At 43.7% G+C, this 24,813-nt stretch overlaps 2 protein-coding genes across 3 annotated transcripts in view; both read right to left on the bottom strand.

Annotated features, from left to right (window-relative positions):
- Positions 1–1,677: 1,677 nt before the first annotated feature.
- ZC3HAV1L (zinc finger CCCH-type containing, antiviral 1 like) lies at positions 1,678–14,149 on the bottom strand. The gene is made up of 4 exons (XM_045865196.2): positions 13,704–14,149; positions 12,636–12,771; positions 7,800–8,058; positions 1,678–5,791 (listed from the first exon to the last, which is right to left on the bottom strand). Exons 1-4 carry the CDS (start codon positions 14,069–14,071, stop codon positions 5,658–5,660), a joined length of 897 nt encoding a protein of 298 aa, XP_045721152.2. The 5' UTR covers positions 14,072–14,149; the 3' UTR covers positions 1,678–5,657.
- A 5,102-nt stretch (positions 14,150–19,251) lies between these two features.
- Positions 19,252–24,813, bottom strand: part of ZC3HAV1 (zinc finger CCCH-type containing, antiviral 1) — a 59,813-nt gene continuing 54,251 nt past the window's right edge. Inside the window, exon 13 of one of the 2 annotated variants that reach the window (XM_045864203.3) lies at positions 19,252–23,151. In XM_045864203.3, coding sequence (XP_045720159.2) covers positions 22,886–23,151 — 266 coding nt within the window. In that variant the 3' untranslated portion in view covers positions 19,252–22,885. The remainder of the gene's footprint in view (positions 23,152–24,813) is intronic. The other variant, XM_045864204.3, reaches the window with a different exon arrangement.

Here is a 24,813-nt window from a genome sequence, read left to right as displayed (position 1 = left end):
AGCAGGGAGCCCGATGCGGGGCTCGATCCCAGAACCCTGGGATCATGACCTGAGCCGAAGGCAGATGCTTAACGACTGAGCCACCCAGGCGCCCCTTTCTTGTGATTTTCTACGTTCTGAGCTGAATCTAACTCCTCATTTAATTTTTTGAAATGTAATTAAATCAAGAATATTTTTGTACGAGGCATAAAACCATATGTCCAATACCACATTCGATGTGCACATACTTGCTAATGGAAGGAATTGAATTCTGCCTCTCATATGGTACATGGAAAACTGCTTATATATAAATACTGAAGAGTAATATGAATTGTTTAACAGTGCAAAAATGTCCCCCCACTGCCATGTGTACTTGCAGCAAATACTATACAATTTGTGGGTACCCCCAGAGCTACTGCTTAGAAGACAAAGAGGAGGGAAAACGGACACTGGAAACCACTGGGGAGATATTCCATTTTGTAAGAATCTATTGTGTCCACACTCTCTGAAAGACAGGCCTTGACAAGTTAATTTGTTTTCGCTTACCCACATGTTTCCACCACAGAAGCCCTCCACAAAGTCCAAAACTGTATGTTTCCAGTGATGACAATGGTTCAACCCACAGACTTGCACAGGGTTCAGAAGCAATCACGTTTTGCGTTGAGGGCGTAGAATAAGAGACTCAGAGAAGCGTCTCCCTGGGGTCTGACTGGTGTAAAGCATGAGCAGAGAAAACCTTTTAAAGCAGAGGCCCCCGGCAGGGTCCCCTCTTGTGTAGGTCAGGACAGTACTGATTTAACTCACCTCTGTTTTGATGACTAAACAAGGTAGTATGTCTAACGAACTCAGAACAGTACTACACAATGGTATTATGGGGAATTACTAGTACTTCTGAATACATTCCTGTATTCTCCCAAATTTCCACAATGATACGTTATTGTATTTTCAAAAACATCTTTTCGAAAAATATTCCTAAATAAGAATAGAGAAATTCAAGGATATAGTAATACGTTATTTTTTTTAAGATTTTATTTATTTATTTGAGAGAGAGAGAGCACAAGCGGGAGTAGGGGCAGAGGGAGAGGAAGAAGCAGGCTCCCCGCTGAGCAGGGAGCCCGACGCGGGGCTCGATCCCAGGACCCTGAGATCATGACCTGAGCCGAAGGCAGACGCTTAACCAACGGAGCCACCCAGGCACTCTGAGTAATACATTACTTTAAAAATAAAAATGAGGGACGCCTGGGTGGCTCCGTTGGTTAAGAAGCTGCCTTCGGCTCAGGTCATGATCCCAGGGCCCTGGGATCGAGCCCCACGTCGGGCTCCCTGCTCAGCGGGGAGCCTGCTTCTTCCTCTCCCTCTGCCCCTACCCCCGCTTGTGCTCTCTATCTCACTGCCAAATAAATAAAATCTTTAAAAAATAAAAAATAAAAAAATAAAAATGAATGTGAGGTGATGGATGTGCTAACTAAACTTATTGTGATAATCATTTCACATGATATACATGTATCAAATCATCACCTTATAGGCCTTAAGTTTATACAATGTTATATGTCAAATAATACCTCAATAAAGCTAGAAAAAAATTTAAAATAATAATGACATTATAAATCAATTTGCAAAACTCAGAACAGGACTTAGAATAAAATGTATACTTTGAGCATATAGCAATACAAATAAAAAGGAAATTACATACACATATAAAATATAAATGAATTTTATTTATGAATGTATAGATATATATAATTATAAAAATGACCAAAAAGGGGAAAAGCAATACATTGAAAGAGCATATGCTATAATCAAGTAGAGTTACTCAGAATTTAAGAATGTTTTAATATAGTAAAACCAGTAATATAATCATATTAGGTGATTTAAGTGATAAAAATTACACGATTATGCAAAAGATACCAATTCTTACTAAAAGCTTCTAACAAAGAATAAATGTAATTTCCCTTATTAAATAGAGAACATTTGTTTAAAACCAACAATTACTTCATATTTAATGGAGAAATATAAAAAATATCTTTCACCACCATTTTATTTAACACAAAACAAAACAGAAATACATAAGAAAAGGCAAATCTTTTGGCAGCTATGATTTTATATTTAGAAGAAACAAAGAGACCTTCTAACACTGTTAGGACAAAGGTAATTCAACAAAAGACGAATATTTTAAAAATCAATAGCATTCTAAAGATGGAGATTCCCATATGGATAGCAATACAGATGTGTGTAGCCAAGAAAAAAAATCAATGTAATAAGGGATATATAAGGCTAGACAAAAATAAGAACAGATTATAATGAAAGAAATCAAGGAACCCATCAGCAATGAAGAGACTTAATTCCTTGATGGAAAGATTAGTATCATGAGCATAAGTCTTAAACAGTTAATTTTAGACCTAGATGATTCAAACTGAAGCACCAAAAAGATGTTTACCTTAAATAACACACTCTTTAAGGGAAAAAGACTTTTTGAAAATGAAAAATATATATGGGGAGAAAAAAGAACAATGAAGACCAATATGATACTGATTCCATGGATTCAAACACAGAGTTTGATTCGTTGTATGACAAAAAATTCTTCTTTTTTGGAGACTTGTCCAAAAAGAAGAAATAATGGTTTTGTTTTTGCTCAAAGTTAGGGAATAAAAGCAGAAAGCATGGCAAATTAAGTGCTATGTGAGAACTTTGAGAACACCAAGAGAACCGCCCTTCTTGGGGTCAGAAAAGATTAGCCTAGCATTTTAAAGAATCTGATTTTGCCAGGTTTTGAGGCAGGAAGAGGGAAGGAGTAGCACTTAATGGGAACATCATTTACAAGCACAGAGAATCATAAAATAAAATGGCACATTCCAAAAATTGCAAATAGGTCAGTATACACAATATTGGTCTGCATTTTTAAAACTCAGTCAAAAAGCCAGTATTTAAAAATCTGAAATTTTATCATAAAATCTGGATCTGGCTTCTTTCAACTAACTGGAGAACATAACAAAATGGGCCCACATCCCTACATGGGCACAAAAGGTAGGTGCCCCACTCAGATGGGACAACTTTCTATGACACTTCCTTTTTCCCCCCATTTCTCCTAAATCCAGCTCACATCATCCACTTAGCTCCCCTATCTCATCCAAGAAGGCACCTGAGTTTATGAGTCCTACCTTGCATCATGGGTACCAATGAAGGTTACAGCAGACCAAAGCAATGTGATTACGTCTGCATTTCAAAAGATCAACCAGACACAGGAAGGAAGGCAGGAGGGTACAGGGTGGTAAGGAGATCAATGAAATCCATAAAAAGCCTACTTTACAAAGCTGCCATCACTGAAGGACAGCAGGGGCCACCCAGAACCTCCTATAAAAAATACTCTCACGAGACAGGACTGGAAAACCAGTGAATCCTCCATCTGTACAATTCACGCAAGAGGTGAAGAGAATTAGAAAGAAGGCAGTGTGTCCGGGATGGAAAGGGGCAGAGAAGGATACAAATTTGAGATCTCTGAAGGGAAACTAATCTCCAACACTAGGTAACGAGTTTGACACTAGGAACCAGGAGAAAGAAGAGGATGGGGCAATTTGCAGGGTTTCGTTTTAAGTCAGTAGGAGGTGACACTCCAAAATAAAGAAACCAAAGGAGGAACAAGTCTATAGGAAAGTTCATTTCACTGAAGATATGTTGGATTTGCGGAGCCTAATAGATGTGCAGCTTCCCCTGAAAGCCTTGATAAATGACCAAAGAAAACTCACCTCCAATTCTAATCATGAGATGAAACTGAGGGTCAAGTAGGATTATATAAAATATCTTTACAGAATGGATTCTAACAGAACTAAGCTTTAAATGGAATATTATAGAATTGAATAAAATATTGCAACAAAGATTACAGAGGGTCATTTTGATGCATATAAAAGCATACTTAGAAGATATATGAAAATAACACAATTTTGTAAAAGTCTACCAAGTCTCTTAATGTCCAGGATATACATGTGTACCCTACACTGTTTCCATTAAGAATGTAAGATGGCTTACAGCAAAAATACACATAGTAAAAGGATAAAAATGTAAATAGTAATAAAATGTAAAAATAATTTTTTAAAAAAAATCAGCACCAGGAGAAATCAGAACTAGGAAAAAGGAAACAAGGTATGCAGAACATAAGGGCTTTCAGAAGTATTGTTGTGGACAACCAAAGTGAAAAGATTCACAGAAGCAGCAAGACTCTTCCTGTCCATTAGGAGAAAACACAGCAATTTCTCCCTTTAAAAAGGATATTTTGGCACACCTCCCCCCCATAGAGAAGACAGCATTTCAGGATAAAACATGGTTATACACTAAATTAATTCAGCTTTATGAAAAACTCACTCCCTTGTCCCTATTTCTCAAATATTGTGTTATTGCAGGAAAGTTAAAATTTAAAAAACAACAAGACTTTACACATCAACATTTGGGGATATCAGAAAAGCAAACACAGAAGAAGATATCATAACGCAGCTTCTCTGTGGTGCCCTCTGATGAAAACAAAAAACCAAACATCTAAGTGTAACTGGATGAAGAAAGCCAGGTGGTGGGGACAGGAGAAGGGAGGAAAGTCAACACAAAACAGACAAGGTATATAGGTTTCTGATGGTCCCTCCAGATCCACAGAAAGAATGGATACAACTTTGAGGAATGGATGAACGACCCTATAGCAATGGGGGCTTTGGCGAAAAATTTAATAAGAAATGCAGAGTAGACACAGTGAGGTAGAAATCTTTGGTGAGCACTCAACAGTTATAAACTCTGTGGTACTGGCTGAGGATGGATCCATGAGAGTTGGATATCATATGAGCATGGTACGATTGATATCCTTTTATGAAAATTAAGTAACCTAATTACAGGCCATCCCACATCAGCATGGAGGAGGGCCCTAGGAGGGCAGGCACAAAATGCACACACATATACACACACACAAACATACAGAAAGCACACACACAGAAAAATATTCACTTGCATATATTTAAAGAAATGCAAATCAAAAAACAGTATCATTTAGCACCGACAAGCTAAGCAAAAGAAGAAATTTAAAAATTCAATATTGTGAGGATTTTAAGAGTTCTATTCAAAATTTGTTAGAAAGAACTGAAATATCCAGAATAAGGGAAGTCGTTAAGTAAATAATTATATGTTAGCGTATCTGTGCATAAAAATGATTATACATGATAAAATGTGAATAGGGAAGGATGCTTATGAAACATGAAGAAAAAATAAGAGTACAAAGTGTCCATAGTCTCTGACGACCACTATGTAAACCGTGTAGAAAAACACTGGCTGGGTCACAGAGCAAGTCAGCCCAAACCTGTGCCTCTCGGAGCTCCCGTCAGCCTGGGGGAGAGGTCAGGGATTACAGGCAGAACCCGCCATCTTCAGAGTTTGCCCTGGACTGACCCCAACCATACTCACGCTCTCCCCTCTCTGCCTGCTCAATGTCCCACCACATCCCCAACCACCCATCCCCAATGTTATCCTCCCAACCTGATGTGCTCCCCTTCTCTGTCTTTTTTAATTTTTACAACAATGTGTGAGGTAGGTATTACTATGACCGCTATTGATAAGTGATTACATGAAGGAACTTACAAATAAAGCTCAACAGAAGCTTTGTTTTTGGACGTTCCAACTGGACAAGCATCTTATTTCATGGACGTCCTTTACGGTTTAGCTGCGTGTGGCTTCTTGGCTGACTGAGCAGGCATGGAAGCCACAGGACTGGCCTCGGCAGCACCAGCCACGTGTACCCCTGGTTTCTCGGGGCCCTGGGAACACTGAGCAGAAGCTGCATTATCTAAAAAGAAAGAAGAGAGAGATGAGCTTTCCTGAGACACCCCTTTTATTGCTCTCAATTTCATTTTATGTCAGGAGCATCAGCCCTGCAAATCAGATCTCGAACAGAAGTCCCAGCACTATGGATTTGGTGAGTGTGTGTCTTCTGGATTTATTTTACACACGTAAACACACACACACACACACACACACAGCAGAAAGTCACTATTTCAGTGACTTCAGTTAAGAGAGACTTCAGTTGGGAGAGACCCACTAAACAAGACCAGAGGAAGGTAACGACAGGCCCTGTACTAGTATAGAGTAGAAGACCCCTGCCACCATCTGGGGTCCCCCAGACAGCCTCCGATACTACCTCCAAACCACCCGCGCAGGAGGTCAGCTCTATCATCCCAACATAAGAAAACTCTGTAACCAGGGGCGCCTGGGTGGCTTAGTCGGTTCAGCGTCTGCCTTCGGCTCAGGTCATGATCCCAGGGTCCTGGGATCGAGCCCCACGACATGCTCCCCACTCAGCAGGAAGCCTGCTTCTCCCTCTCCCTCTGTCTGCCGCTCCCCCTGCTTGTGCTCTCTCTCTCTCTGTCAAATAAATAAATAACATCTTTAAAAAAAAAAAAAAAAAGCAAAAGAAAACTCCGTATTGAAAGCTTGGAGACTCTGGTTTTGCTGATTTGGTTTTCCCATCAACAATTTTCCTGAGCCTAACTCCCACTGATTTTCAGCTATAAGCAAATCTAATAGGGTAAGCAACCTGAATGCACTATAATTAAAAGTAGACCAGACCACATTTCGCAGACCTTAAAAAATGAGAGACTGCAGCAATATGGGAAGATGTTTATGATGTTGTATAAAGTGAAAATTTAGGAACTAATGCATACTATGACCACAACTGGACTAGTATTTGTAGCGTAACAGGAGGGAAGGGCCTGCAGTTAAATGGTACTAATGATTATGGGTAGAATGAGTGGAATCATATGCAATTTATATCTCTCCTCTCTATATTCCAATTTTTTCTGTCATATGGTTAAAATTTCTTAACAACTGAAAAAGAAAATACTTTCTTTTTTTTAAAGATTTATTTATTTATTTATTTCAGAGAGAGAGTGAGCATGAGCAGGAGGGGCAGAGGGAGAGAGAATCCCAAGCAGACCCTCTGCTGAGTGCGGAGCCTCGTGCAGGCTGGATCCATGACCCTGAGATCATGACCTGAGTCAAAACCAGACGCTTAACCAACTGCACCACCCAGGTGCCCCAAAAGAAAATACTTTTTTAAAAGTTATTACAAGGGGCTCCTGGGTGGCTCAGTTGTTAAGCATCTGCCTTTGGCTCAGGTCATGATCCCAAGGTCCTGGGATCGAGCCCCACATCGGGCTCCTTGTTCAGCAGGAAGCCTGCTTCTCCCTCTCCCACTCCCCCTGCTTGTGTTCCTGCTCTCGTTGTGTCTCTCTTTGTCAAATAAATAAATAAAATCTTAAAAAAAAATAAGTTATTACAAGAAAAACTTTGTAACTATGTATGATGACAGATGTTAGCTCGAATTATTATGATCATTTTGCAATGTACACAAATACTGAATCATGTTGTGCATCTGAAACTTACATAATGCTATATGTTAATTACCTCAAGAAAAAGAAAGAAGAAAACACTTTAATTCAAATTTAATAAAAGGAAGCCATTCCTATGTTTTCCTTCCCTTTCTTGCCCACTGGCCCACCTCCCTCCTCCTTCTTCCTAACAAAGCTGTGAGGACGGTTGTACCTAGTTCCTAGCCCCCAGCTTAGCAAGGAGGGACACTGTTCAAACCCCTGGGCAGATGCTATTGGCTGACAGTGCTGGAAATAAACTCCATCCCTTCCCTCCTTTGGTTAGAACCACAGTTTTACATCATAAAATGTTGGCGGTTCTAAGTTTCCCCAAAAACACAGCAAAACACACCATATGAGGTGCTCTCCCCCAGACTTCCTGGCCCAAACTACATATACTAGTGCCCTGCCTCCCTCTGATATTCTCACCTTGATTTTCGAGCATCTTGTGCAGCTTCATGTGTTTGTAGGTAGAGATGATCTGAAAATTAACAACACTTGGAATATTCAGTCCTTGGTCCTGCAGCAGCTTCAAGGCTGTAGCATGAATGAGCTGATGGGACCGTTTGCATTTCTGAAGCCTGCATTCCCCTCTGACAAAGGATTTGCACACATGGAACTTGTTGCATTTATCCTTGAGGTTGCAGTAGCCATATAGTGCTTCACCTTTGTTGTACAGCAAACAGACCTGGTCCAGAAATGAAGCAACACTTAACACATTTGTTTTCACTATAATTTTTAAAGCAATTGATTGAAGAAAAAAAATTAAGCTTTTATTTTTAAGTAATCTTTACACACAACGTGGGGCTCAAACTCACAACCCCGAGACTAAGAGTCGCATGCTCCACCCACTGAGTCAACCAGGCACCCCAAAAAATAATTTTTGAAAAAGAAGTGTAGTGGGCACAGAGACTTATACCATTGTATATTAAAATATAAACTACTTTAATTAAACAGTATGATACAGGTTTAAGAATGCACAGGAGATCAAGAAAAAGAGATCCTAGACCTAGTCCCCAAATCAAAATTATCTGTTCTTTAAAGATTTGATCAAGCTCAACAATAAAACTATATGAGCCTAATGTTTTCTAGTAGAAGACTTTTTAACTAATACTCTAGTTTTATGGTGTTTTAAAATTTTCATCTTAATGCTTTTGCCATTCAAAAATAAAGACTATTCTGGCTTTCTACTTTTTCTTGAATCAGTTTGTTTTTGTTTTTGTTTTTTTAGTATTTTATTTATTTATTTGTCTGTGAGAGAGAGAGAGAGAGCGCACACAAGCAGGGGGAGCAGCAGAGGGAGAGGGAGAAGCAGGCTCCCCATTGAGCAAGGAGCCCGATGTGGGACTCGATCCTGGGATCATGACCTGAGCTGAAGGCAGACGCTTTACCCCCCGAGCCACCCAGGTGTCCCTTGAATCAGTTTTGATGAGCTATATTTTTTCTAGAAATGTGGCCATTTCTTTGAAGTTTTCATTTTTCTTTTTTTAAGATTTTATTTATTTATTCATGAGAGAGAGAGAGAGAGAGTGGGGCAGAGGCAGAGGCAGAGGCAGAAGCAGGCTCCCTCCAGAACAGGGAGCCCGACATGGGACTCGGTCCCAGGACCCCAGGATCATGACTTGAGCCGAAGGCAGATGCTTAACCAACTGAGCCACCCAGGCGCCCTTCATTGAAGTTTTCAAATGTATCAGCATCACATTGTACATATTTCCAAGGTGTGTTTCTTTCAACACCTCCAAGTAATTCTCAGCGGACAACGACCAGGTGTCCCACAAATTTTAACTCAATCCTAATACTGTCTACCTGGAGATAACATCAGATCCCACAGGTTAAGGGCTCAGGCCCACCAGGCGGCCCGCACTTCAGATGCTCATAGTGGGTCCATGCTGGCTGAACTGCTATGAAGTTTCTCACCACCTCCTCCTCGGGCTAGATTAATGTGCTAGAATAGCTCACAGAACTCAGAGAAACAGTTTACTTACTAGATGAACAGTTTATTATAAAAGGATATAACTCAGGAACATGCAGATGGAAGAGATACACAGAGGAAGGTATGGGGTGGGGGGGAACGTGTGGAGCTTCCATGCCCTCTCCTGAGGTCCCACTCTCCCAGCACCTCCACGTGCTCACCAACCTAGAAGCTCTCTGAAAGTCTGTCCTTTTGGGTTTTTATGGAGGCTTCTTAACATAGGCATGATCGGTTAAACCACACTGGCCACTGGTGAATGAACTCAATCCCCAGCCCCTCTGCTCTCCCAGGAGGTGGGAGAGTGGGGGGCAAAGGGGTAAAAGTTACAACTGTCTAATCACAAGACTGATTCTCCTGACAACTAGCTCTCATCCTTAGGTTACCTAGGGGCCTTCCAAAAATCACCATAAACTTAACAACAGAATGCTTTATAGCTCTCATCATTTAGGAAATTCCAAGGGTTTGAGGAGCTCTTTCAGGAATGGGGATGAAGACCAAATATATTTCTCATTATAAATCACAAGATCACAATGTTTGTCCCTATTATCTTTTTATTAAGTGGTATATCTGTATTATGTACTGTGTCTTTCGGAGAGTGATGGAAAGGGGTCATGGGGCATTTTCATACAAGAGATGTGAGGCACCATTCCTGCCTCATTCACTGTGCTTGTCTATGGTCCCTGCTACCTAAGTGGCCACGCTGTGCGCCACATGATACACACCTCCAGTCCTGGGTGACAGGACTGGGGTGGGCTCCTGTCGTAAGTGCAGACAACCCACTGGCTGCTCACAAAACTGCAGTAGTCTGACATGACAAGGTGAGGCTGGACCCAGGACAGTAGGGAGAAGCCATAAAGAAAAGGGTTCAATAAGTTAAACAATGTAACGATGTCAAACTTCCCTATGTCAAACGATACCATAAAAACTAAAAGGTAGGGGGGCGCCTGGGTGACTCAGATGGTTAAGCGTCTGCCTTCGGCTCAGGTCATGATCCCAGGGTCCTGGGATCGAGCCCCGCATCAAGCTCCCTGCTTGGCGGGGAGCCTGCTTCTCCCTCTCCCTCTACTGTTCCCCCTGCTTGTGCTCTCTCACTCTCTCTATCAAATAAATAAATAAATAAAATCTTAAAAAAAAAAACAAAAAAAACTAAAAGGTAGGGACGCCTGGGTGGCTCAGTTGGTTAAGCGTCTGCCTTCGGTTCAGGTCATGATCCCCAGGTCCTGGGATTGAGTCCCGCATCGGGCTCCTTGCTCAGCAAGGAGCCTGCTTCTCCCTTTGCTTGTGCTCTCTCTCTCTCTCTTTCTGACAAGTGAATAAATTTTAAAAAATCTTTAGAAAAAAATTTAAAAAACAAAACAAAAAAAACTAAAAGGTAACTACTAGGAGTGTCACTGCCCCTTCTCTCTGACAGAGGAAGGACTGGACCCAGCTGCTGCCTTTCTCCTCTCCCTTCCTGCCAATAACCTGCTCCAGGTGCTGCTTGGAGTCCTTTTGGCAACATGGTTGGAATGTATCTGGCTTATTATAACCATAACTGACCAAGCCTGGCCTCAAAGCCTGAAGAAATGAGAAAAGAGATGAATGTCAAGAATAAACCTCTTGGGCGCCTGGGTGGCTCAGTCGGTTAAGCGACTGCCTTTGGCTCGGGTCATGATCCTGGAGTCCCGGGATCGAGTCCCGCATCAGGCTCCCTGCTCGGCGGGGAGTCTGCTTCTCCCTCTGACCCTACCCCCCTCATGCTCTCTCTATCTCATTCTCTCTCAAATGAATAAATAAAATCTTTAAAAAAAAAAAAAAAGAATAAACCTCTTGACTCTTCAGCCTGACTCCAGTGCCGCCTTCTGCATACAGATTCTGCTGCCTTGAGGGCCGCCTCTGCCCTCTGAACCAAAGGCTCCAGCTCATTCCTCCAGCCTTGTGACTCCCTTCCCTTCCAGGGCCTGAAATGCCTTAGCATTAACAGGGGACCACAGTCACAAACTACCCTCGATTTTCCCAACATCCTCCCTTCTTCCCACCCCTCTTCTGGCAGCTCGATGTCTATGATAGCATCGTTGTGCTAGAGTAGAAAATTCTACTTTCAACCGGTGGGCTCTCGTAATATTTTCTTTTGGGATTCCAACTATTATTTTTTAGGATTCTTTTTTTTTTTATTAACATACAATGTATTATTTGTTTCAGGGGTACAGGTCTGTAATTCATCAGTCTTTTTTTTTTTTTTTAAAGATTTTATTTATTTATTTGACAGAGAGAGACAGCGAGAGCAGGAACACAAGCAGGGGGAGTGGGAGAGGGAGAAGCAGGCTTCCCGTTGAGCAGGGAGCCCAATGCGGGGCTCGATCCCAGGACCCTGGGATCATGACCTGAGCCGAAGGCAGATGCTTAACAACTGAGCCACCCAGGCGCCCTGTAATTCATCAGTCTTACACAACTATTTTGTTTTTAAAAATTCTTCACGTAGGGGTGCCTGGTTGGCTCAGTCAGTTGAGCATCCGACTCTTGGTTTTGGCTCAAGTCCTGATCTCAGGGTCATGAGATCAAGCCCCGTGTCGGGCTTCGGGCTCAGTGCAGAGTCTGCTTGAGATTCTCTCTCCCTCCCCATCTGCCCATCCCTTTGCTCTCTCTCTAAAATAAATAAACAAATCTTTTAAAAAAAATTCTTCTTGTATAGCTAAACAGATACAAACATGCTAATTTCACCAGGATAACAATTCTAATAGGCACTTGTTAAGCATCTGGAACTAAATCATTTCAAAACCAATTAAAGTTAATGTCTAAAGCCCAAAAAAAGTTAATGGGGGGAAATACTTACAACAAATGTGACCACAAAAGGGACTGGTATCATTAAAGACATCTTATAAATTAATAGAAAAAGACAAATGCCTCAACATAGGCAAAAGCATAAACAGGCAATTCACAAAACACAGTCTTCACAGACAGACCTAAATTCAAATCTGCCATGGACTACGTGACCTTGGGCAAGTTAATGTATCTGAGCCTCAGTTTCCTCACCTGTAAAATGGGGTTATTAATGAGCTAAGGTATATGAATGGCTCAGCATTCAAGCAAACAATCAAAAAACTAAGAGCTATTACCATCATTTCTTTACCACACACGTCCATCACTCCCTGTGTATCAAAGCCTGGTAAAATCACAGAGATCCCATAGAGGTCAGCCCTGCACCATTACCTCCACCTAAATACCTGCTGCCCTCTGTAAGCAGACTTCTTGATGTCCTCCCGTAAGTACTTTCATCGTGCAGAGAATATGACAGTGAACTCTTGGCAACTCACCTCTGGTAAAAGGCACGGGTCATTCTGTAAAAGCAGGATCCGAAGCTGGGCCTCATTGAGGCCAAAAAGCCCATGGTTTTTCAGTACTTGGATGTTGACAGGTGTGTGGATGTCATGGGAAAGGGTGCAGGTTGACCTAGGAGAACACAGAGCTCTGGATCAGAGGTCCAGATGAAGAAGGGGCCCGACCGCCAAATCCCTTGCTTCCGGTGGCTTTCAACTCACATGTGAAGTTAAACAAGTTTCCATGAACCCCACAGATAATACAGCCTAATGAGTAAGCACTGATGATAAGGCAGCTGAGTTGAAGCAACTCTTCTCCCAAGGTCAATTTCATTTTAAATCGGGATGTTTTAAAGCCAAAGGTACCCCCTCCCCCAGTCACCCGCCTTGCCGAGGATGCCATCTGTTGTTCTGAAGGTGAGTGCGTTTGCCTTCTCCACCCCAAACAGCTGCCCACCCCCACAGTCCACCAAGGTTAGGAGGAAAGTGTGCCCCCACCCCCGCTCTGGGGAGCTTGAGCAAACCAAGGAAAGCAGAGACAGGAGGCGGCCTTAAAACACCTCGCCCAAATCATCCAGCCCTCAGTTTCCTGGGGGATCCTTCTAGATCAGGCTTTCTAACCCTGGAGCGCACAGGCTCACTTCGGTAAAACTTTGAGGTTACGTGCAAAGAAAGGGCACTCTCAATAAAGGGTCCGTGGACCTCATGGGTCCGCAATAAGCCCCCAGTAGGCCCACCGGAGTAAAGGAACTCCGAAGTCCCGATCCTGATTCCCCCGGGCCGTGTTGTGGAGGATCCTGCAGGCAGGGGCTGCAATTCGAGGGCGAGCAGTAGTCAAGAAATCCAGATTGCGACAGACGACTTCGGGCCTCATTCCGCACCGGAGCCGCGAGCTCAGGGGAGGCCTCGGCGGGAGGACCCCCGGGGCCCCTTCGCGAGGCTTCCCTGCCGCCCTCGGGGCGGGGGAGGGTGCAGCCCCGGACCAACGATCCCTTTTCTCCTTTCTCCGGGGTCCCGCTCCCGCCGGACGCGTCAGGCCCGCCGCCGCCCCGCCGCCCGCCTCACCAGCAGTCGCGGTTCGGACACTTGCCCAGCATGTGGCGGCGGCAGAGGTGCAGCTGGTCGCAGGCCTGGCAGTCGCCGCGCTGGTAGCGGGCGCAGAGGCGCGCGGAGGACACGGCCACCACCCGCCAGGCGCAGGGGCCGCCGCCGCCGCCGCCCGCGCCGGCCGCCGCCTCGGCCTCGGCGTCCCAGAGGCCCTCCCTCGTCTCCACCTCCTGCAGCAGGAAGCGGTCGGGCCCGGCCTGGCGCAGCACGTCCCGGAGCCGGGCCTCCGACAGCTCCACGTTGCCGCGCAGGTCCTGCAGGAACATGCGGCCGCCGTTGGCGCACAGCACCTTGGTGAGGAAGGAGCACACGGTGGGCTCCGCCATGGCCGCGGCCGAGCACGGAAACCTGAGGCGGGCAGACTCCTCCCAGTCACGTCCACGACTGCGGCCGCGAGCTCCCGGGCCGGGCCGGGCCGGGGGCGGGGGGGGGGGGGGGCAGGGCGCGCGGCGGCGGCGGCGGCGGCGGCGCCGGAGGGGGGCCCGGGGGCCTGCGGGGCAGCCCCGGGCGCGGCCCGGGCGGGGGCTGTATGCACCGAGCGCCTGCTCTGTGCCGGGCCGCGGGTCGGGGGGGCGGGGGGCGGGGGGGGGCGTTGCCGGCAGAGCCTTGGATAGTGGGGGAGCCGTGACACGCCAGCAAATGAGAGGATCCGGGGTGCCCGTAAGGACTGCAGAGATGAAACAGGTTACGAGGTACAAGGGGCGCGGCTGGACGGCCCCAGCACAGGGAAAGACTCAGGTCCCCGAGCCGCATGTGGCTGTCGAGGCCTTGGAATGTTGACCAGTTCGACCTGAGATGCGACACGTAAGCGTGAGATACACACCCTGGATTTCGAAGATTTAGAATGCAAACGATCTCATGAATAACTTCGTTAATCATGCTCAGTTGATATTTAAATAAAATGTCCTTACAATTTCATCTGTTTCTTTTACTTTCCTAATGTAGCTATGAGAAAATGTTAAATCACCTATGGGGCTCACTTTGTTTCTGTTGGACCACACCAGGCTAGACCTGTTGACTAAGCAGCCATCCTTTCTGCCCAACACCTTGCTCATTTCGTGGACAGCTTTTGAGCCCCTGCTAATGCAGCGACAGGGTACAAAGGCACGTGAGACCCAATGGAGGAACTCGAGCAGCTGTCTTACAGGGTGGTTGAGGATGAAGTGAGTTGATGTCATGTAACATAAAGAAGCTAAAGAGGAAGGCGACTGCCTGGCCAGGTGCCACATCTTCTCCCCCGCGCTTAGAAATTTGAGCTTACGTGCTGACTGAAGACGTTGGGAAGCCATTGAAGGAATTTCAGCTGGGAGTGGCAGGATCCCTCTGCCCAGAGTGTTTCCCCCTGCTCTAGATGTCTCCCTTCTGTCTTTCATCTCAGCTTAAATGTCTTCTCTTCAGCAAGACCTCTCTGGACCTCCCAATGAAAGTAGTTTGCCAGTCTCTAAATGGAACTTGCCACTGATAGTTTTCCTTCTTCTTTATTTATGTATTTGTGGAATTCAAGCAGTAAAGGCAGGAACCTGGTTTGTCTTGTTCATTGCTCTGTCCCCAAATTTAAAAAACAGTGCCTGGCCATACTTAGCAGAGGTGTTTTAGAAAGATTCCTGGCAGCTATGAGAAGAATTGATTTCTAGAAAAGCAAGACAAGATAAGGAAACACAGAAGAGGATTTGAGGGACTATAACCTGTTTTTATTGTGTCGAGTCTGCAGTGGACAATTCAAGGTAAGATGCTCAGCAGGCAGTTGTATACATGGGTGTAGGGCCGACAAAAGATGAGGGGAATAGGGATGAGTGACATCAGATTATTAGGTAATTGAAGCTGTGAGAGTTGATAAGAGCACCCAGCAAAATGGAGAGTGCGTAAAGCAAATGTGAGAGAACGGAACCTTGAGGAATAGCAACGTTAAAGAGGCAAGGGGAGGAAGAGAAAAATCAGAAGGAAACCGGAAGTAGCTCGTAATGCCTTGCCTATGTCTTGTGACACGCAGCATTTGCACCTGGATTCTCTGCATTAAAGTCTTTCTCCCCACCGAAGGAGCAAGTTTTCCAGCAATTAAGGGAGGCTGGAATTTCCAAGGCATTAACACTCCAGGAAGAGTCCTTGACTAGTGATGTGGCGGCCCACTCAGACCCCCAGAGTTGGTATGAAGATTATTTTAAACTAAAGACATTTGAGATTCAACAGATGTAGGAAGAAGCCCGCTTGGAGCTTCCCTTATCTCATGAAAAGCAGAAAGTTCTGGAAGTGCGGCTGCCATAGATCCTCTCTCTGGAGAAGTTTTATGGTCACGAAGAAAAAAATAAAATGGAGATCACTGGCACCTGCATAAATGAACATTATCACAAACTTCCATATCTCGTTTGTTCCTCCCGAAACCCATTTGTTCTTCCCACAGAAGCCTTTTCTTCCCCTTCCTCTCCCCTATTAATTTAAGTATGTAAACCCCCATCTTTAACCAATTAGGGAGTCACTTCATTTCCAGATGCATATGATGAATTTAGAGGTTTCTTTCTCCTGTTAATCTGCCTGTAGTCAGTTAAATTTGCACTGGGAAGTTTTTCCTCCCAGATAGTGGATAAATATCCCAGGGCATTATTTCTCAGGTGGAACAACTTCAAGGTTGTCTCCCAGAGGCCCTTCAGTGGCATCGAGCCCCAGTTGCCCACAGCTAAAACCCGCTCATTAACATGCCCTATAGTATTGCCTTCCTCTCCCTTTCTTACCTCCCCACTTCTCCACCAGTGTTTCTTGGGATCACCTCCCAAATAAGCTGCTTGCATTCAATCCTTTTCTGTTTGCTTCTGAGGGAAGCCAGCCTAAGACATAAACCGATAAAGAGAGGGTAGAGGAAAATGAGAGTCATTTGTGGACACACAGAGGAGAAAGTTTCAAGAAGAAGATGGTCAGCATTATAAAATGCTGCAGGAAGTTGCCCTGCAAGGGTGTTGATGAACTAGGCAAGTTTATTTCGGAGGTATAATGAGAAAAGGCAGATTTCTGTAGGCTAAGAGAAAAAAAGAACGGGGAAGTCCAGCTTTTAAAAATAAGTTATTTGAAAAGGTAAGGTAATGATGATGATTAGAGGAAGACATAAGATTGAGAGTGGTGTTTTATTATAGGAGAGACAAGCACAGTTATATGCCAAGTGAACAGAGCCAGTAAGAGGGGAAAGTTGAAAATTTGGCTGAGAAGAATGATAATTCAGTGGGTGATTTTCTTAAGGCAGTGGGAGAGACGGGACACTGGAAGAATAAACCTCAGACAGGAGAAATACCTCTTCCATTTAGACAAGAGAAAAAGAAGCAAGGATGAGTACATAAGAAGACAAGTTTGTAGGCTTAAGATGAAGTAGAAAAGATGCAATAGCCATTTGTGTTGTTAATGGAGAATGGGTGGGGAATCACGTGAGGAGGCTGGTGGAGGTTTAACACAGCTGTACCGTGCAGATGGGGGAATGTGGACAGAGAGGCCAGGTGGGCGGGCAGAGGGCTTTGCCAAATTTGAATACCAGGCATGCCTAGTGGTATTAATCCAAACTGCTCTGCTAATTCTAAAAGTACTCAATGTTAAAAAATAAATTAACAAAAATGAAAGTACTCGTTTATAGAAACAGAATTTGATGAATCCTCTGCTAGGTTTGCCAAACGGATGGGATGTAAGGTCAAAGGTTCTGGGTGATGGAAAGTATTGACTGAAAGAGCAGTCAGGTGCTGAACGGGCTCGGGGGTCGGTAAGGAAGGAAGTGGAGGTCAGAAGGGGCTGCATGTGTAGAGAAAGCGGGTGTAGGAAATGTGAGTGCAAGAGAGCTAAAGGGCTCAGCAGAGGAAGGATATATATTAGTTTACAATTTCAGAAAGAACAGTTCTACAGCAATTCTCACAGCAGTAGGGCAATTGATGTGGATGCCTGGAAGAGAAGATGTTAAAAACAAAGAGGTTACAGAGACCTTAGGCCAGGAGTGTTCGGTGGGCTGTCCACAGTGAATGTTTGAAGGAAGCTGGCGGACTTGAGTGGGGAGGTAGAACTGCAGGCTACAAGTCTCTGAGAGGTGTGGGGGTGGGATCAGGAGTATGTGCAGGAGTTAATGGGGGAAGGGGGGAAGTCAGAGGGAAGGAGTGGGGACCGCTCCCTTAGAGAGGAAGCCTATCAGTGTGGTTAATACGTAGGTTCTGGAGCTAGACTCCAGGGGTTCGGAATGCTAGTTCTGTTACTCATTAGCCACGAAACTTTGGGTAAGTTATTTGACCCCTCAGCAGAGGTACAGATTCTGGAATCAGAAGTGTGATAACTAAAGTATGGGAATAAATGAGCTTCACGGTGAAGCATGTTAAGGGAGGAAAATGAAGTTCCCAGAGCAGACTAGAGGGGAATGTAGAGTTTCAGGTAGCACAGGGAGACGTCAGGAAATGGGTGAAGAGGACAAGAAGATTCACAAGAGAATGGAAAAGAGAAACACAGAAGGCTGAGACTGGAGTGGTATTTTAGGAGTTGAGCTTTTAGGATTCAGGCAGTTCCTTGTGAGTTCTGATATGTCCTCCAACTCAGATTCTGAAGCTAGCTCAAACAAACTGCTGACCGCTCCAGGCACACTTATCTAGCACAGGCTTTTGAACAAGTCACTCCGAAGACCTGCACTAATATTACAGTTATAACATTCTAAATGGAACCTACCTGTTCTCCCCTGCTCTTTCCCAGCTGCGTCCTTCAACATGGCCCCGGTGGCTCTAATTACGCGTTTAGCACCAAGCATGCATTGCCCTTTACGGTAGCTGTCTTTACAGTAGGAAAGGTAGGACTCTGAAATAGTTGCTCCCTAGCTCTCCTTCCACCACAGAAACCAGCGAATGGCAACCCTTCCCAAGCGTAGAACAAAAAATTAAAACTTGAAATAGAATCTTCTCAAATAAACATTCTGGAAAATGGGGAGCCTTTGATGACAAGGCAATAAACAAATAGAACAAATAACTAGTTGGGGAAAATTCAAATCTGCCCACGCTGGGTTTGCTAGCATTTTTGTGTATTTGAACGTGGGTGCTTCGAGAGCAAAGGATTGGCTGTACGTTATTTACATCGAGATCCAAATCCAATGGGTTTTACCTTCACTTGAATCAAATTTATGCTGCCCTCTAGGGATTTTCTTCCTCTTTCTTTCCATCCAAAGCTTTGTGATTCAAAAAGAATGAGTGGAGAAGGGCTTTTGAAGGAGGGACTGATAGGATATTTTTAACCTTTGTGCTTCAGCCAGGCCCTGTACCCACCCCTGGGACCAAAGGAAGAAAGGTATATTCACGCTTTCAGCCTCTCCTTCTTTAAGCCCTGAGACAAAAGATGTGCCATCACCACCACCCTGCCTCTTACTGAAGCTCTTTGGTCATCAAGTCCTGGAATGAAAAAGCCAGAAAGGGCAAACACATCCTCTAGCCCCCACTGAATAAGTTAGTGTCTGCCGCTGATTACCTTTTTGGAGATACCTAGAAATAAATACAGTCAATTCAGACAGCAGGGCAAAATTAATATTTCTCTTTATTGGATAGTCTCAAATTAGGCTTGAGGAAGAAGAAATACAACTCAACGGCTGGAATGTAAACAGCTGAGCTTACTTTATTCAACACAATGTATCCAAGGTACCCACGTATCAGACCCTCAGCGAAGTAAAAGGTACGGTACAGTGAACAAGACGGGTTGACTCAGCCCTGGAGGAGCTTACATTCTAATGCAGAAAGCAGACAACCGCAAGTTGGAGAGATGCTAAACATGAACAAAGGAGGACACACGGTTTTTTAAAAACCGGGGTTTGGGGAAGCAAGCATCTCATCTACTCCATAGAAGGACTCCTTACGGAGGTAAAAGTAAGCGAATCTGAGGATGCTAGACATTAACTAAGTCAGTGGTTCTCACTGTGGTACTTTGGAAGTGGATGGGTTGTTGGCTTCATAATCGGTGAGAACTATTACTGGCATTGAGTGGAGGCAGCCAGGGAGAACGGATGTCCTGCAGTGGATGGGTGAGTCCCACACAACGAAGAATTATTCTGTACGCTATTCGCTTCTTTAATGTCCTGCTGGACATTTATGTAGGACCTACAGCTCGCCGGAGAGAATATCGTTCATTTTTCCCTCTTAGACAATCTGTTATCCTTATACCAGTTAAGGTAATTGCACTCTTTCCCTTACCACATACAGAGAAGGTATGTGGTCTGGTATGACTCACGCTAACATTGATTTTCATCCTCGAGTCACCCATACCTCTCTTTTCCTGTACTTCTGTATCAGAAGTAGTCTCGGAACGACTCTGAAATTCAAACCTGTTCACTGTAAGTAGGAGTAAATATCTACTTCATGATGTCGGAAAGATAGCATAGTCATGCCTGAGCATTTACATACTGAAAATCCTTTTAGTTTCATTACAGATTTCTTTCTTTCTGTTTTTCCATTTTAACAGAGTTGGGGTGTTAAATGGGTTTTTAAAGAAATTCTTGTATGTAAGTAGATTGTATCACCTAGGAGTGCTCTCAGGCCAACAAATGGGATGTGACAAAAATGTGACTGCTCTGGAAAGGGTGAGTAGATCTGATAGCGTTCATGGTCGCCCTATAACTGGGGGGAGGAGAGGGTGCTATTGGCACTTAGTATATGAGAGCCAAGTATGCCGAACATCTTGCAACATACTGGACAGTTCCTCACAATAAGAAACTATTCTGCACCCTACACGAATTTTGAATGTCTCACTAGACATTCCTGTATGACCTACAGCTCGTCTGCAAAAAATAGAGTATTTCCTCATTTTCTCCATGTTGACAGTCTGTAGATTTTCTTGCATAGTATCTTTATTTCAATTAAGGCTATTTCGATATTTCTCTTATAAGTACTATCATATTCAAAAAAGTTATGCATCACTAGTTTTTATTCTAAGGTCCACTCCTATCCCTGCTTTTTCATTTTCCCATACTTTGTATAAAGTCAATTTTTATCTTCTACCTTCTTGTAAATTTGCCCATTCTAAGTAGGTGTAAACATCTGATTACTTAATTAAGTCTTCTAATATAGCCGTGCCCAAGTAATGTAACTTTTATTTTCCTTTTATGCTAATGTTAATTTTAATTAATTTTAAATTTATTTCTGAAATCATGTGTAGGTAGAGTATATTACTACTGGATTGCACTTTGAGGATAATAAAGCAGATGTTAAAAGGTATTTGTTAAAAAAAAAAAAAAAGGCAGGCATGCTCATTGAGAACCACTGAGCTAGGGGAAAAGGTGTACCAAAGAACTAAAAGTAAGCCAGAGTGGCTTCGGTAGAAGAAAATAAATGATAGAGGGCAAGGGAGGGAGAAATCATGTGGGGCCATAATAATGATTTTGATCTTTATTCTAAAGGCATGATCAGATTTGTGTTTTTAAAGATGATTACGTAAAAGAAAAAGTTAAAATATGACCATTCTTACTGCTAAGTAAAGAACAACTCAGAAGGGGCCAAAGAAATATTTAAGAAGGAAAACTGGACTTGGGAACAGCTTGGGAGAAGGACAGGAAGAAGTCAAGGATGACTTCTGGATAGAGAATACTAGGGGAGAAGGTGATTCGTTTGAAGGAGGCAGATTGAGAATTCCACTGGGGACATGTTACTTTAGAGGTGTCTGTGAAATATCCAAGTAGAGATGCCTAATGGGCAATCAGATTTGGACAAATTGCATCTCTAAAAATGTGAGAACCAAGATCAGGAAATGAAAGCTCCAAAACATGCTACCATAAAAAAAAAAAGCGAGTAAGAGTAACTATTTGTGACAAGCCCACCAGAAAATAACCCTGCCCTAAAAAAATCTCTATACATTTGTTACTGGTGGAGTCCTTTAAACCAAGGGGTTGTGGAGATGTTTGTACTGATCTACAATCTAATATAAAATCAACTCTAATGCTAATTAACTTTGATAACATGTCTGCTGGCAGGAGTCACAACAGGAAACTGGTGAACGTAGGTACAGAATGCTGAACAGAAAAACTGGAAGGAAATATCTGATTCATGATAAGGGAAGAAATCTTGGTCCAGGAACCTCATCTGCTTTAAAAACTGATTGTACTTCAATTCCGTACAATCCGTTATATTTAGGGAAAAAAAGAAGCCCCTTGCAGGTGTAAGACCTGTTTGAAGCATTGCTCTCTTTGTTCTGGTGCCGCGCTCACCAGGAAACAAATCTCGCCTCCTTAAGGGGCCTATCCTTCAGTAGGGATGGCCTTGCTCCTAATTCCTCGATCCTCATCTGTTAGAGCGAACAACTACACTAGCACTCAGGTTTATCAGTCATGCTTCTGTGAGTCTGGTTACTATAACTCAGACCCCCCACAATACAGACACTTCCTGAAAGTCCAACCTGAAAACCTTCTCTATAATCATATATTAGAATATAAATGTCTACTCTGCCATAATGATATAAAGAGCCAGTTTGTGGCTCTTTTCATTGCATCCCAGAGAACGAGCCTGGATGGGGTCCCCTAAATAAACATTAGAGATAAAGAAATGTGTGCCCCAACTCAGTTTTACCACGAAGGTACGGTACAGTTACATCTGTAATGGTATTTAAATTACCTTTTCTCTCCTCCCCACCGCCCCGGCATTTTCCTAAACCTCCCCCCCTCCAACTTTCCATAATCTTCTATCCAAGGTGGTACGGTCTTATGTCCTTACTTCCATAGGCATTTTTAGATTTCTCTCAAATTGCCCAAATTAATTTTCTTTCAATTTAACCAAAATTTAGCCATGTCCTACAGTAAACGAAGAGTAGCCGGGAGAGAAACTTGTTGGCAGTTACAGATGTTTTAGAAATCCGTCTTTCTCAGTTATATCTAAGCCAGTGGTTCCCAAGCTCTATGACACATTCGAATCCTTGGGATTTAAAAAAAGTACCACTGCCGAGCTCTCACACCAGAGACGGTGATTTAGTTGGCACGGGATGCCATCTGAACATTGGACTTGTTAAAAAGCTTCCCAGACGATTCAGTTGTGTAGCAAAGTTTGGGAACCACTGATCTAAGGCATTTGATAACTAGATGAGAAATGTAAAAATGTACTATGTGGGGCAATCTGGCTCAGTAAGTGAACAGAAGGGTGATGGCCTCCTTTATGACTCTGTATTCATCACTCCTAACTAATCACGCAGGGTTTGTCTAGTTCAGTATATTCAATCACATATTCTGGGTAAATCTGATTTTTCTCGAAGATGACAAAAACGGAGGGATTCAGCCTTATATCCACATAGCTGTCATACGGTGGTGGGGGAGGGCCGGTGCTTGCCATCTCTCCTTGAGTAAAATCTCCAACCAGGACTCGAGCTACAAACATGACGATGTTTTTGGTATCACCCTGGCAATTTTTATGGGAATGGATGGCATCTTTTGTGAAGTAAATTCCTAGAAATCATCAGAAAAAGAGAAAGGGTAAAGAATTATTATGAAAGAAGGCACGTAGTTTGTAAGATTATTTACATACCATCAGATGATAAGCGTCCCCTAAGCATGTGTCAGCAACACCTTACTGATACTGATAAACTTTCCTTTGTACTGAAAAAAAATGTTTCTTCGAATCCAGTATATAACCCTACTGAACTAACAGAAACACTTGCTACTGTGCAGGGGCCCCCAGGGATGGTGTGAGCCACCGGGACAGTAACCAAGTGGGGATCTCACAGCAGCCCAAGTCATGCAAATCCTGCAGGGTGAGCTGAATTGTAACTTGATGAACCAACGATACTCCAGCAGAGGCCTTTTTCTAATGTGTACATTTTAAGGAACAAAGGTCATTTACTACCAATGGGAAGGTCCTAGAAAATGTGAAAGAGGGGGGCGTAGTACCAGCAAGCAACTGACCCTGGTAGACCTTTCCAAAACAGTTCATCTATCGTCCTCCTCAACCATAAAGCAACTTCTGCATCACTGAGGTCTCTTTTTTTTTTTACACTTTATTTGAGAGAGAGAGAGACAGACAGAGCGCGCATGCGTGTGTGCGGCAGGGGAGGGGCAGGGGGAGGGAGAGAATCCCAAGCAGGACTCCACTCTCAGTGCGGAGCCTGAGGCAGGGCTTCATCTCACAACCCCGAGATCATGACCTGAGCTTAAATCAAGAGACGGAGGCTCCACTGACTGAGCCATCCAGGCACCTCTGCATCACTGAGGTTTCTCTACACAGCAGATCAACAGTGATCTCCTGACAAATTAAAATTTCTTATTTTAATTTTTGTCATTGCCAGATACTTTTCTCTCTCTCTTTTTTTAAAGATTTTATTTATTTATTTGAGAGAGACAGCATGGGGTCGGGGGGTGCGTGCAGAGGGAAAGGGAGAAGCAGACTCCTGCTGAGTGGGGAGCCTGACACGAGGCTCTATCCCAGGACCCTGAGATCATGACCAGAGCGGAAGTTAGCTGCTTAACTGACTGAGCAGCCCAGTGCCCCAGTTTTCTCTGTCTTTTTAAAAGAATTGTGGGGGTGCCTGGGTGGCTCAGTCAGTTAAGCATCTGACCCTTGATTAGGCTCATGATCTCAAGATCATGGGACCGAGCCCCATGTCAGGCTCAGTGCTCAGTGGGGAGTCCGCTTGAGATTCTTTCTCCCTCTCCCTTTGACCCTCCCCCACTGCTCGCGCTAAATAAATTTTTTTTTTAAATTAAAAAAATAGGGTGCCTGGGTGGCTCAGCTGGTTAAGCGACTGCCTTCGGCTCAGGTCATGATCCTGGAGTCCCAGGATCGAGTCCCTCATCGGGCTCCTTGCTCGGCAGAGAGTCTGCTTCTCCCTCTGACCCTCCTCCCTCTCATGTTCTCTGTCTCTCATTCTCTGTCTCGCAAATAAATAAAATCTTAAAAATAATAATAATAATTAAAAAAATAAAAGAAATGTGTATATATATATTTGAAAATTCTGATTTTGTATGCAAAAGTTAATTAGTAAAAGGAATTCATTTTATTTATGGTAACAAGTGCTTAATATTTTTTCATTTATCTTATTTATTTTTTATTATTATTTTTTTATAATTTAGGTGTTTGAATTCCAGAAATACTGCTTATCCTAAATAGGTCAG

The sequence above is a fragment of the Mirounga angustirostris genome, unplaced genomic scaffold (genome assembly GCF_029215605.1).
Source record: "Mirounga angustirostris isolate CCGP_5_RB_7025 unplaced genomic scaffold, mMirAng1.0.hap1 SCAF_12, whole genome shotgun sequence".
Taxonomy (NCBI): Eukaryota; Metazoa; Chordata; class Mammalia; order Carnivora; family Phocidae; genus Mirounga; species Mirounga angustirostris.
This window is presented reverse-complemented; position numbering and strand designations above follow the sequence as displayed.

Coding starts and splice junctions, on each gene's coding strand:
- ZC3HAV1L (XM_045865196.2), bottom strand. CDS start 14,071: ATGGCGGAGCCCACCGTGTGCTCCTTCCTCACCAAGGTGCTGTGCGCC. Junction 12,772..13,703: donor TGTCCGAACCGCGACTGCTG/GTGAGGCGGGCG, acceptor GTGTTCTCCTAG/GTCAACCTGCACCCTTTCCC. Junction 5,792..7,799: donor CAAGATGCTCGAAAATCAAG/GTGAGAATATCA, acceptor CTTTCTTTTTAG/ATAATGCAGCTTCTGCTCAG.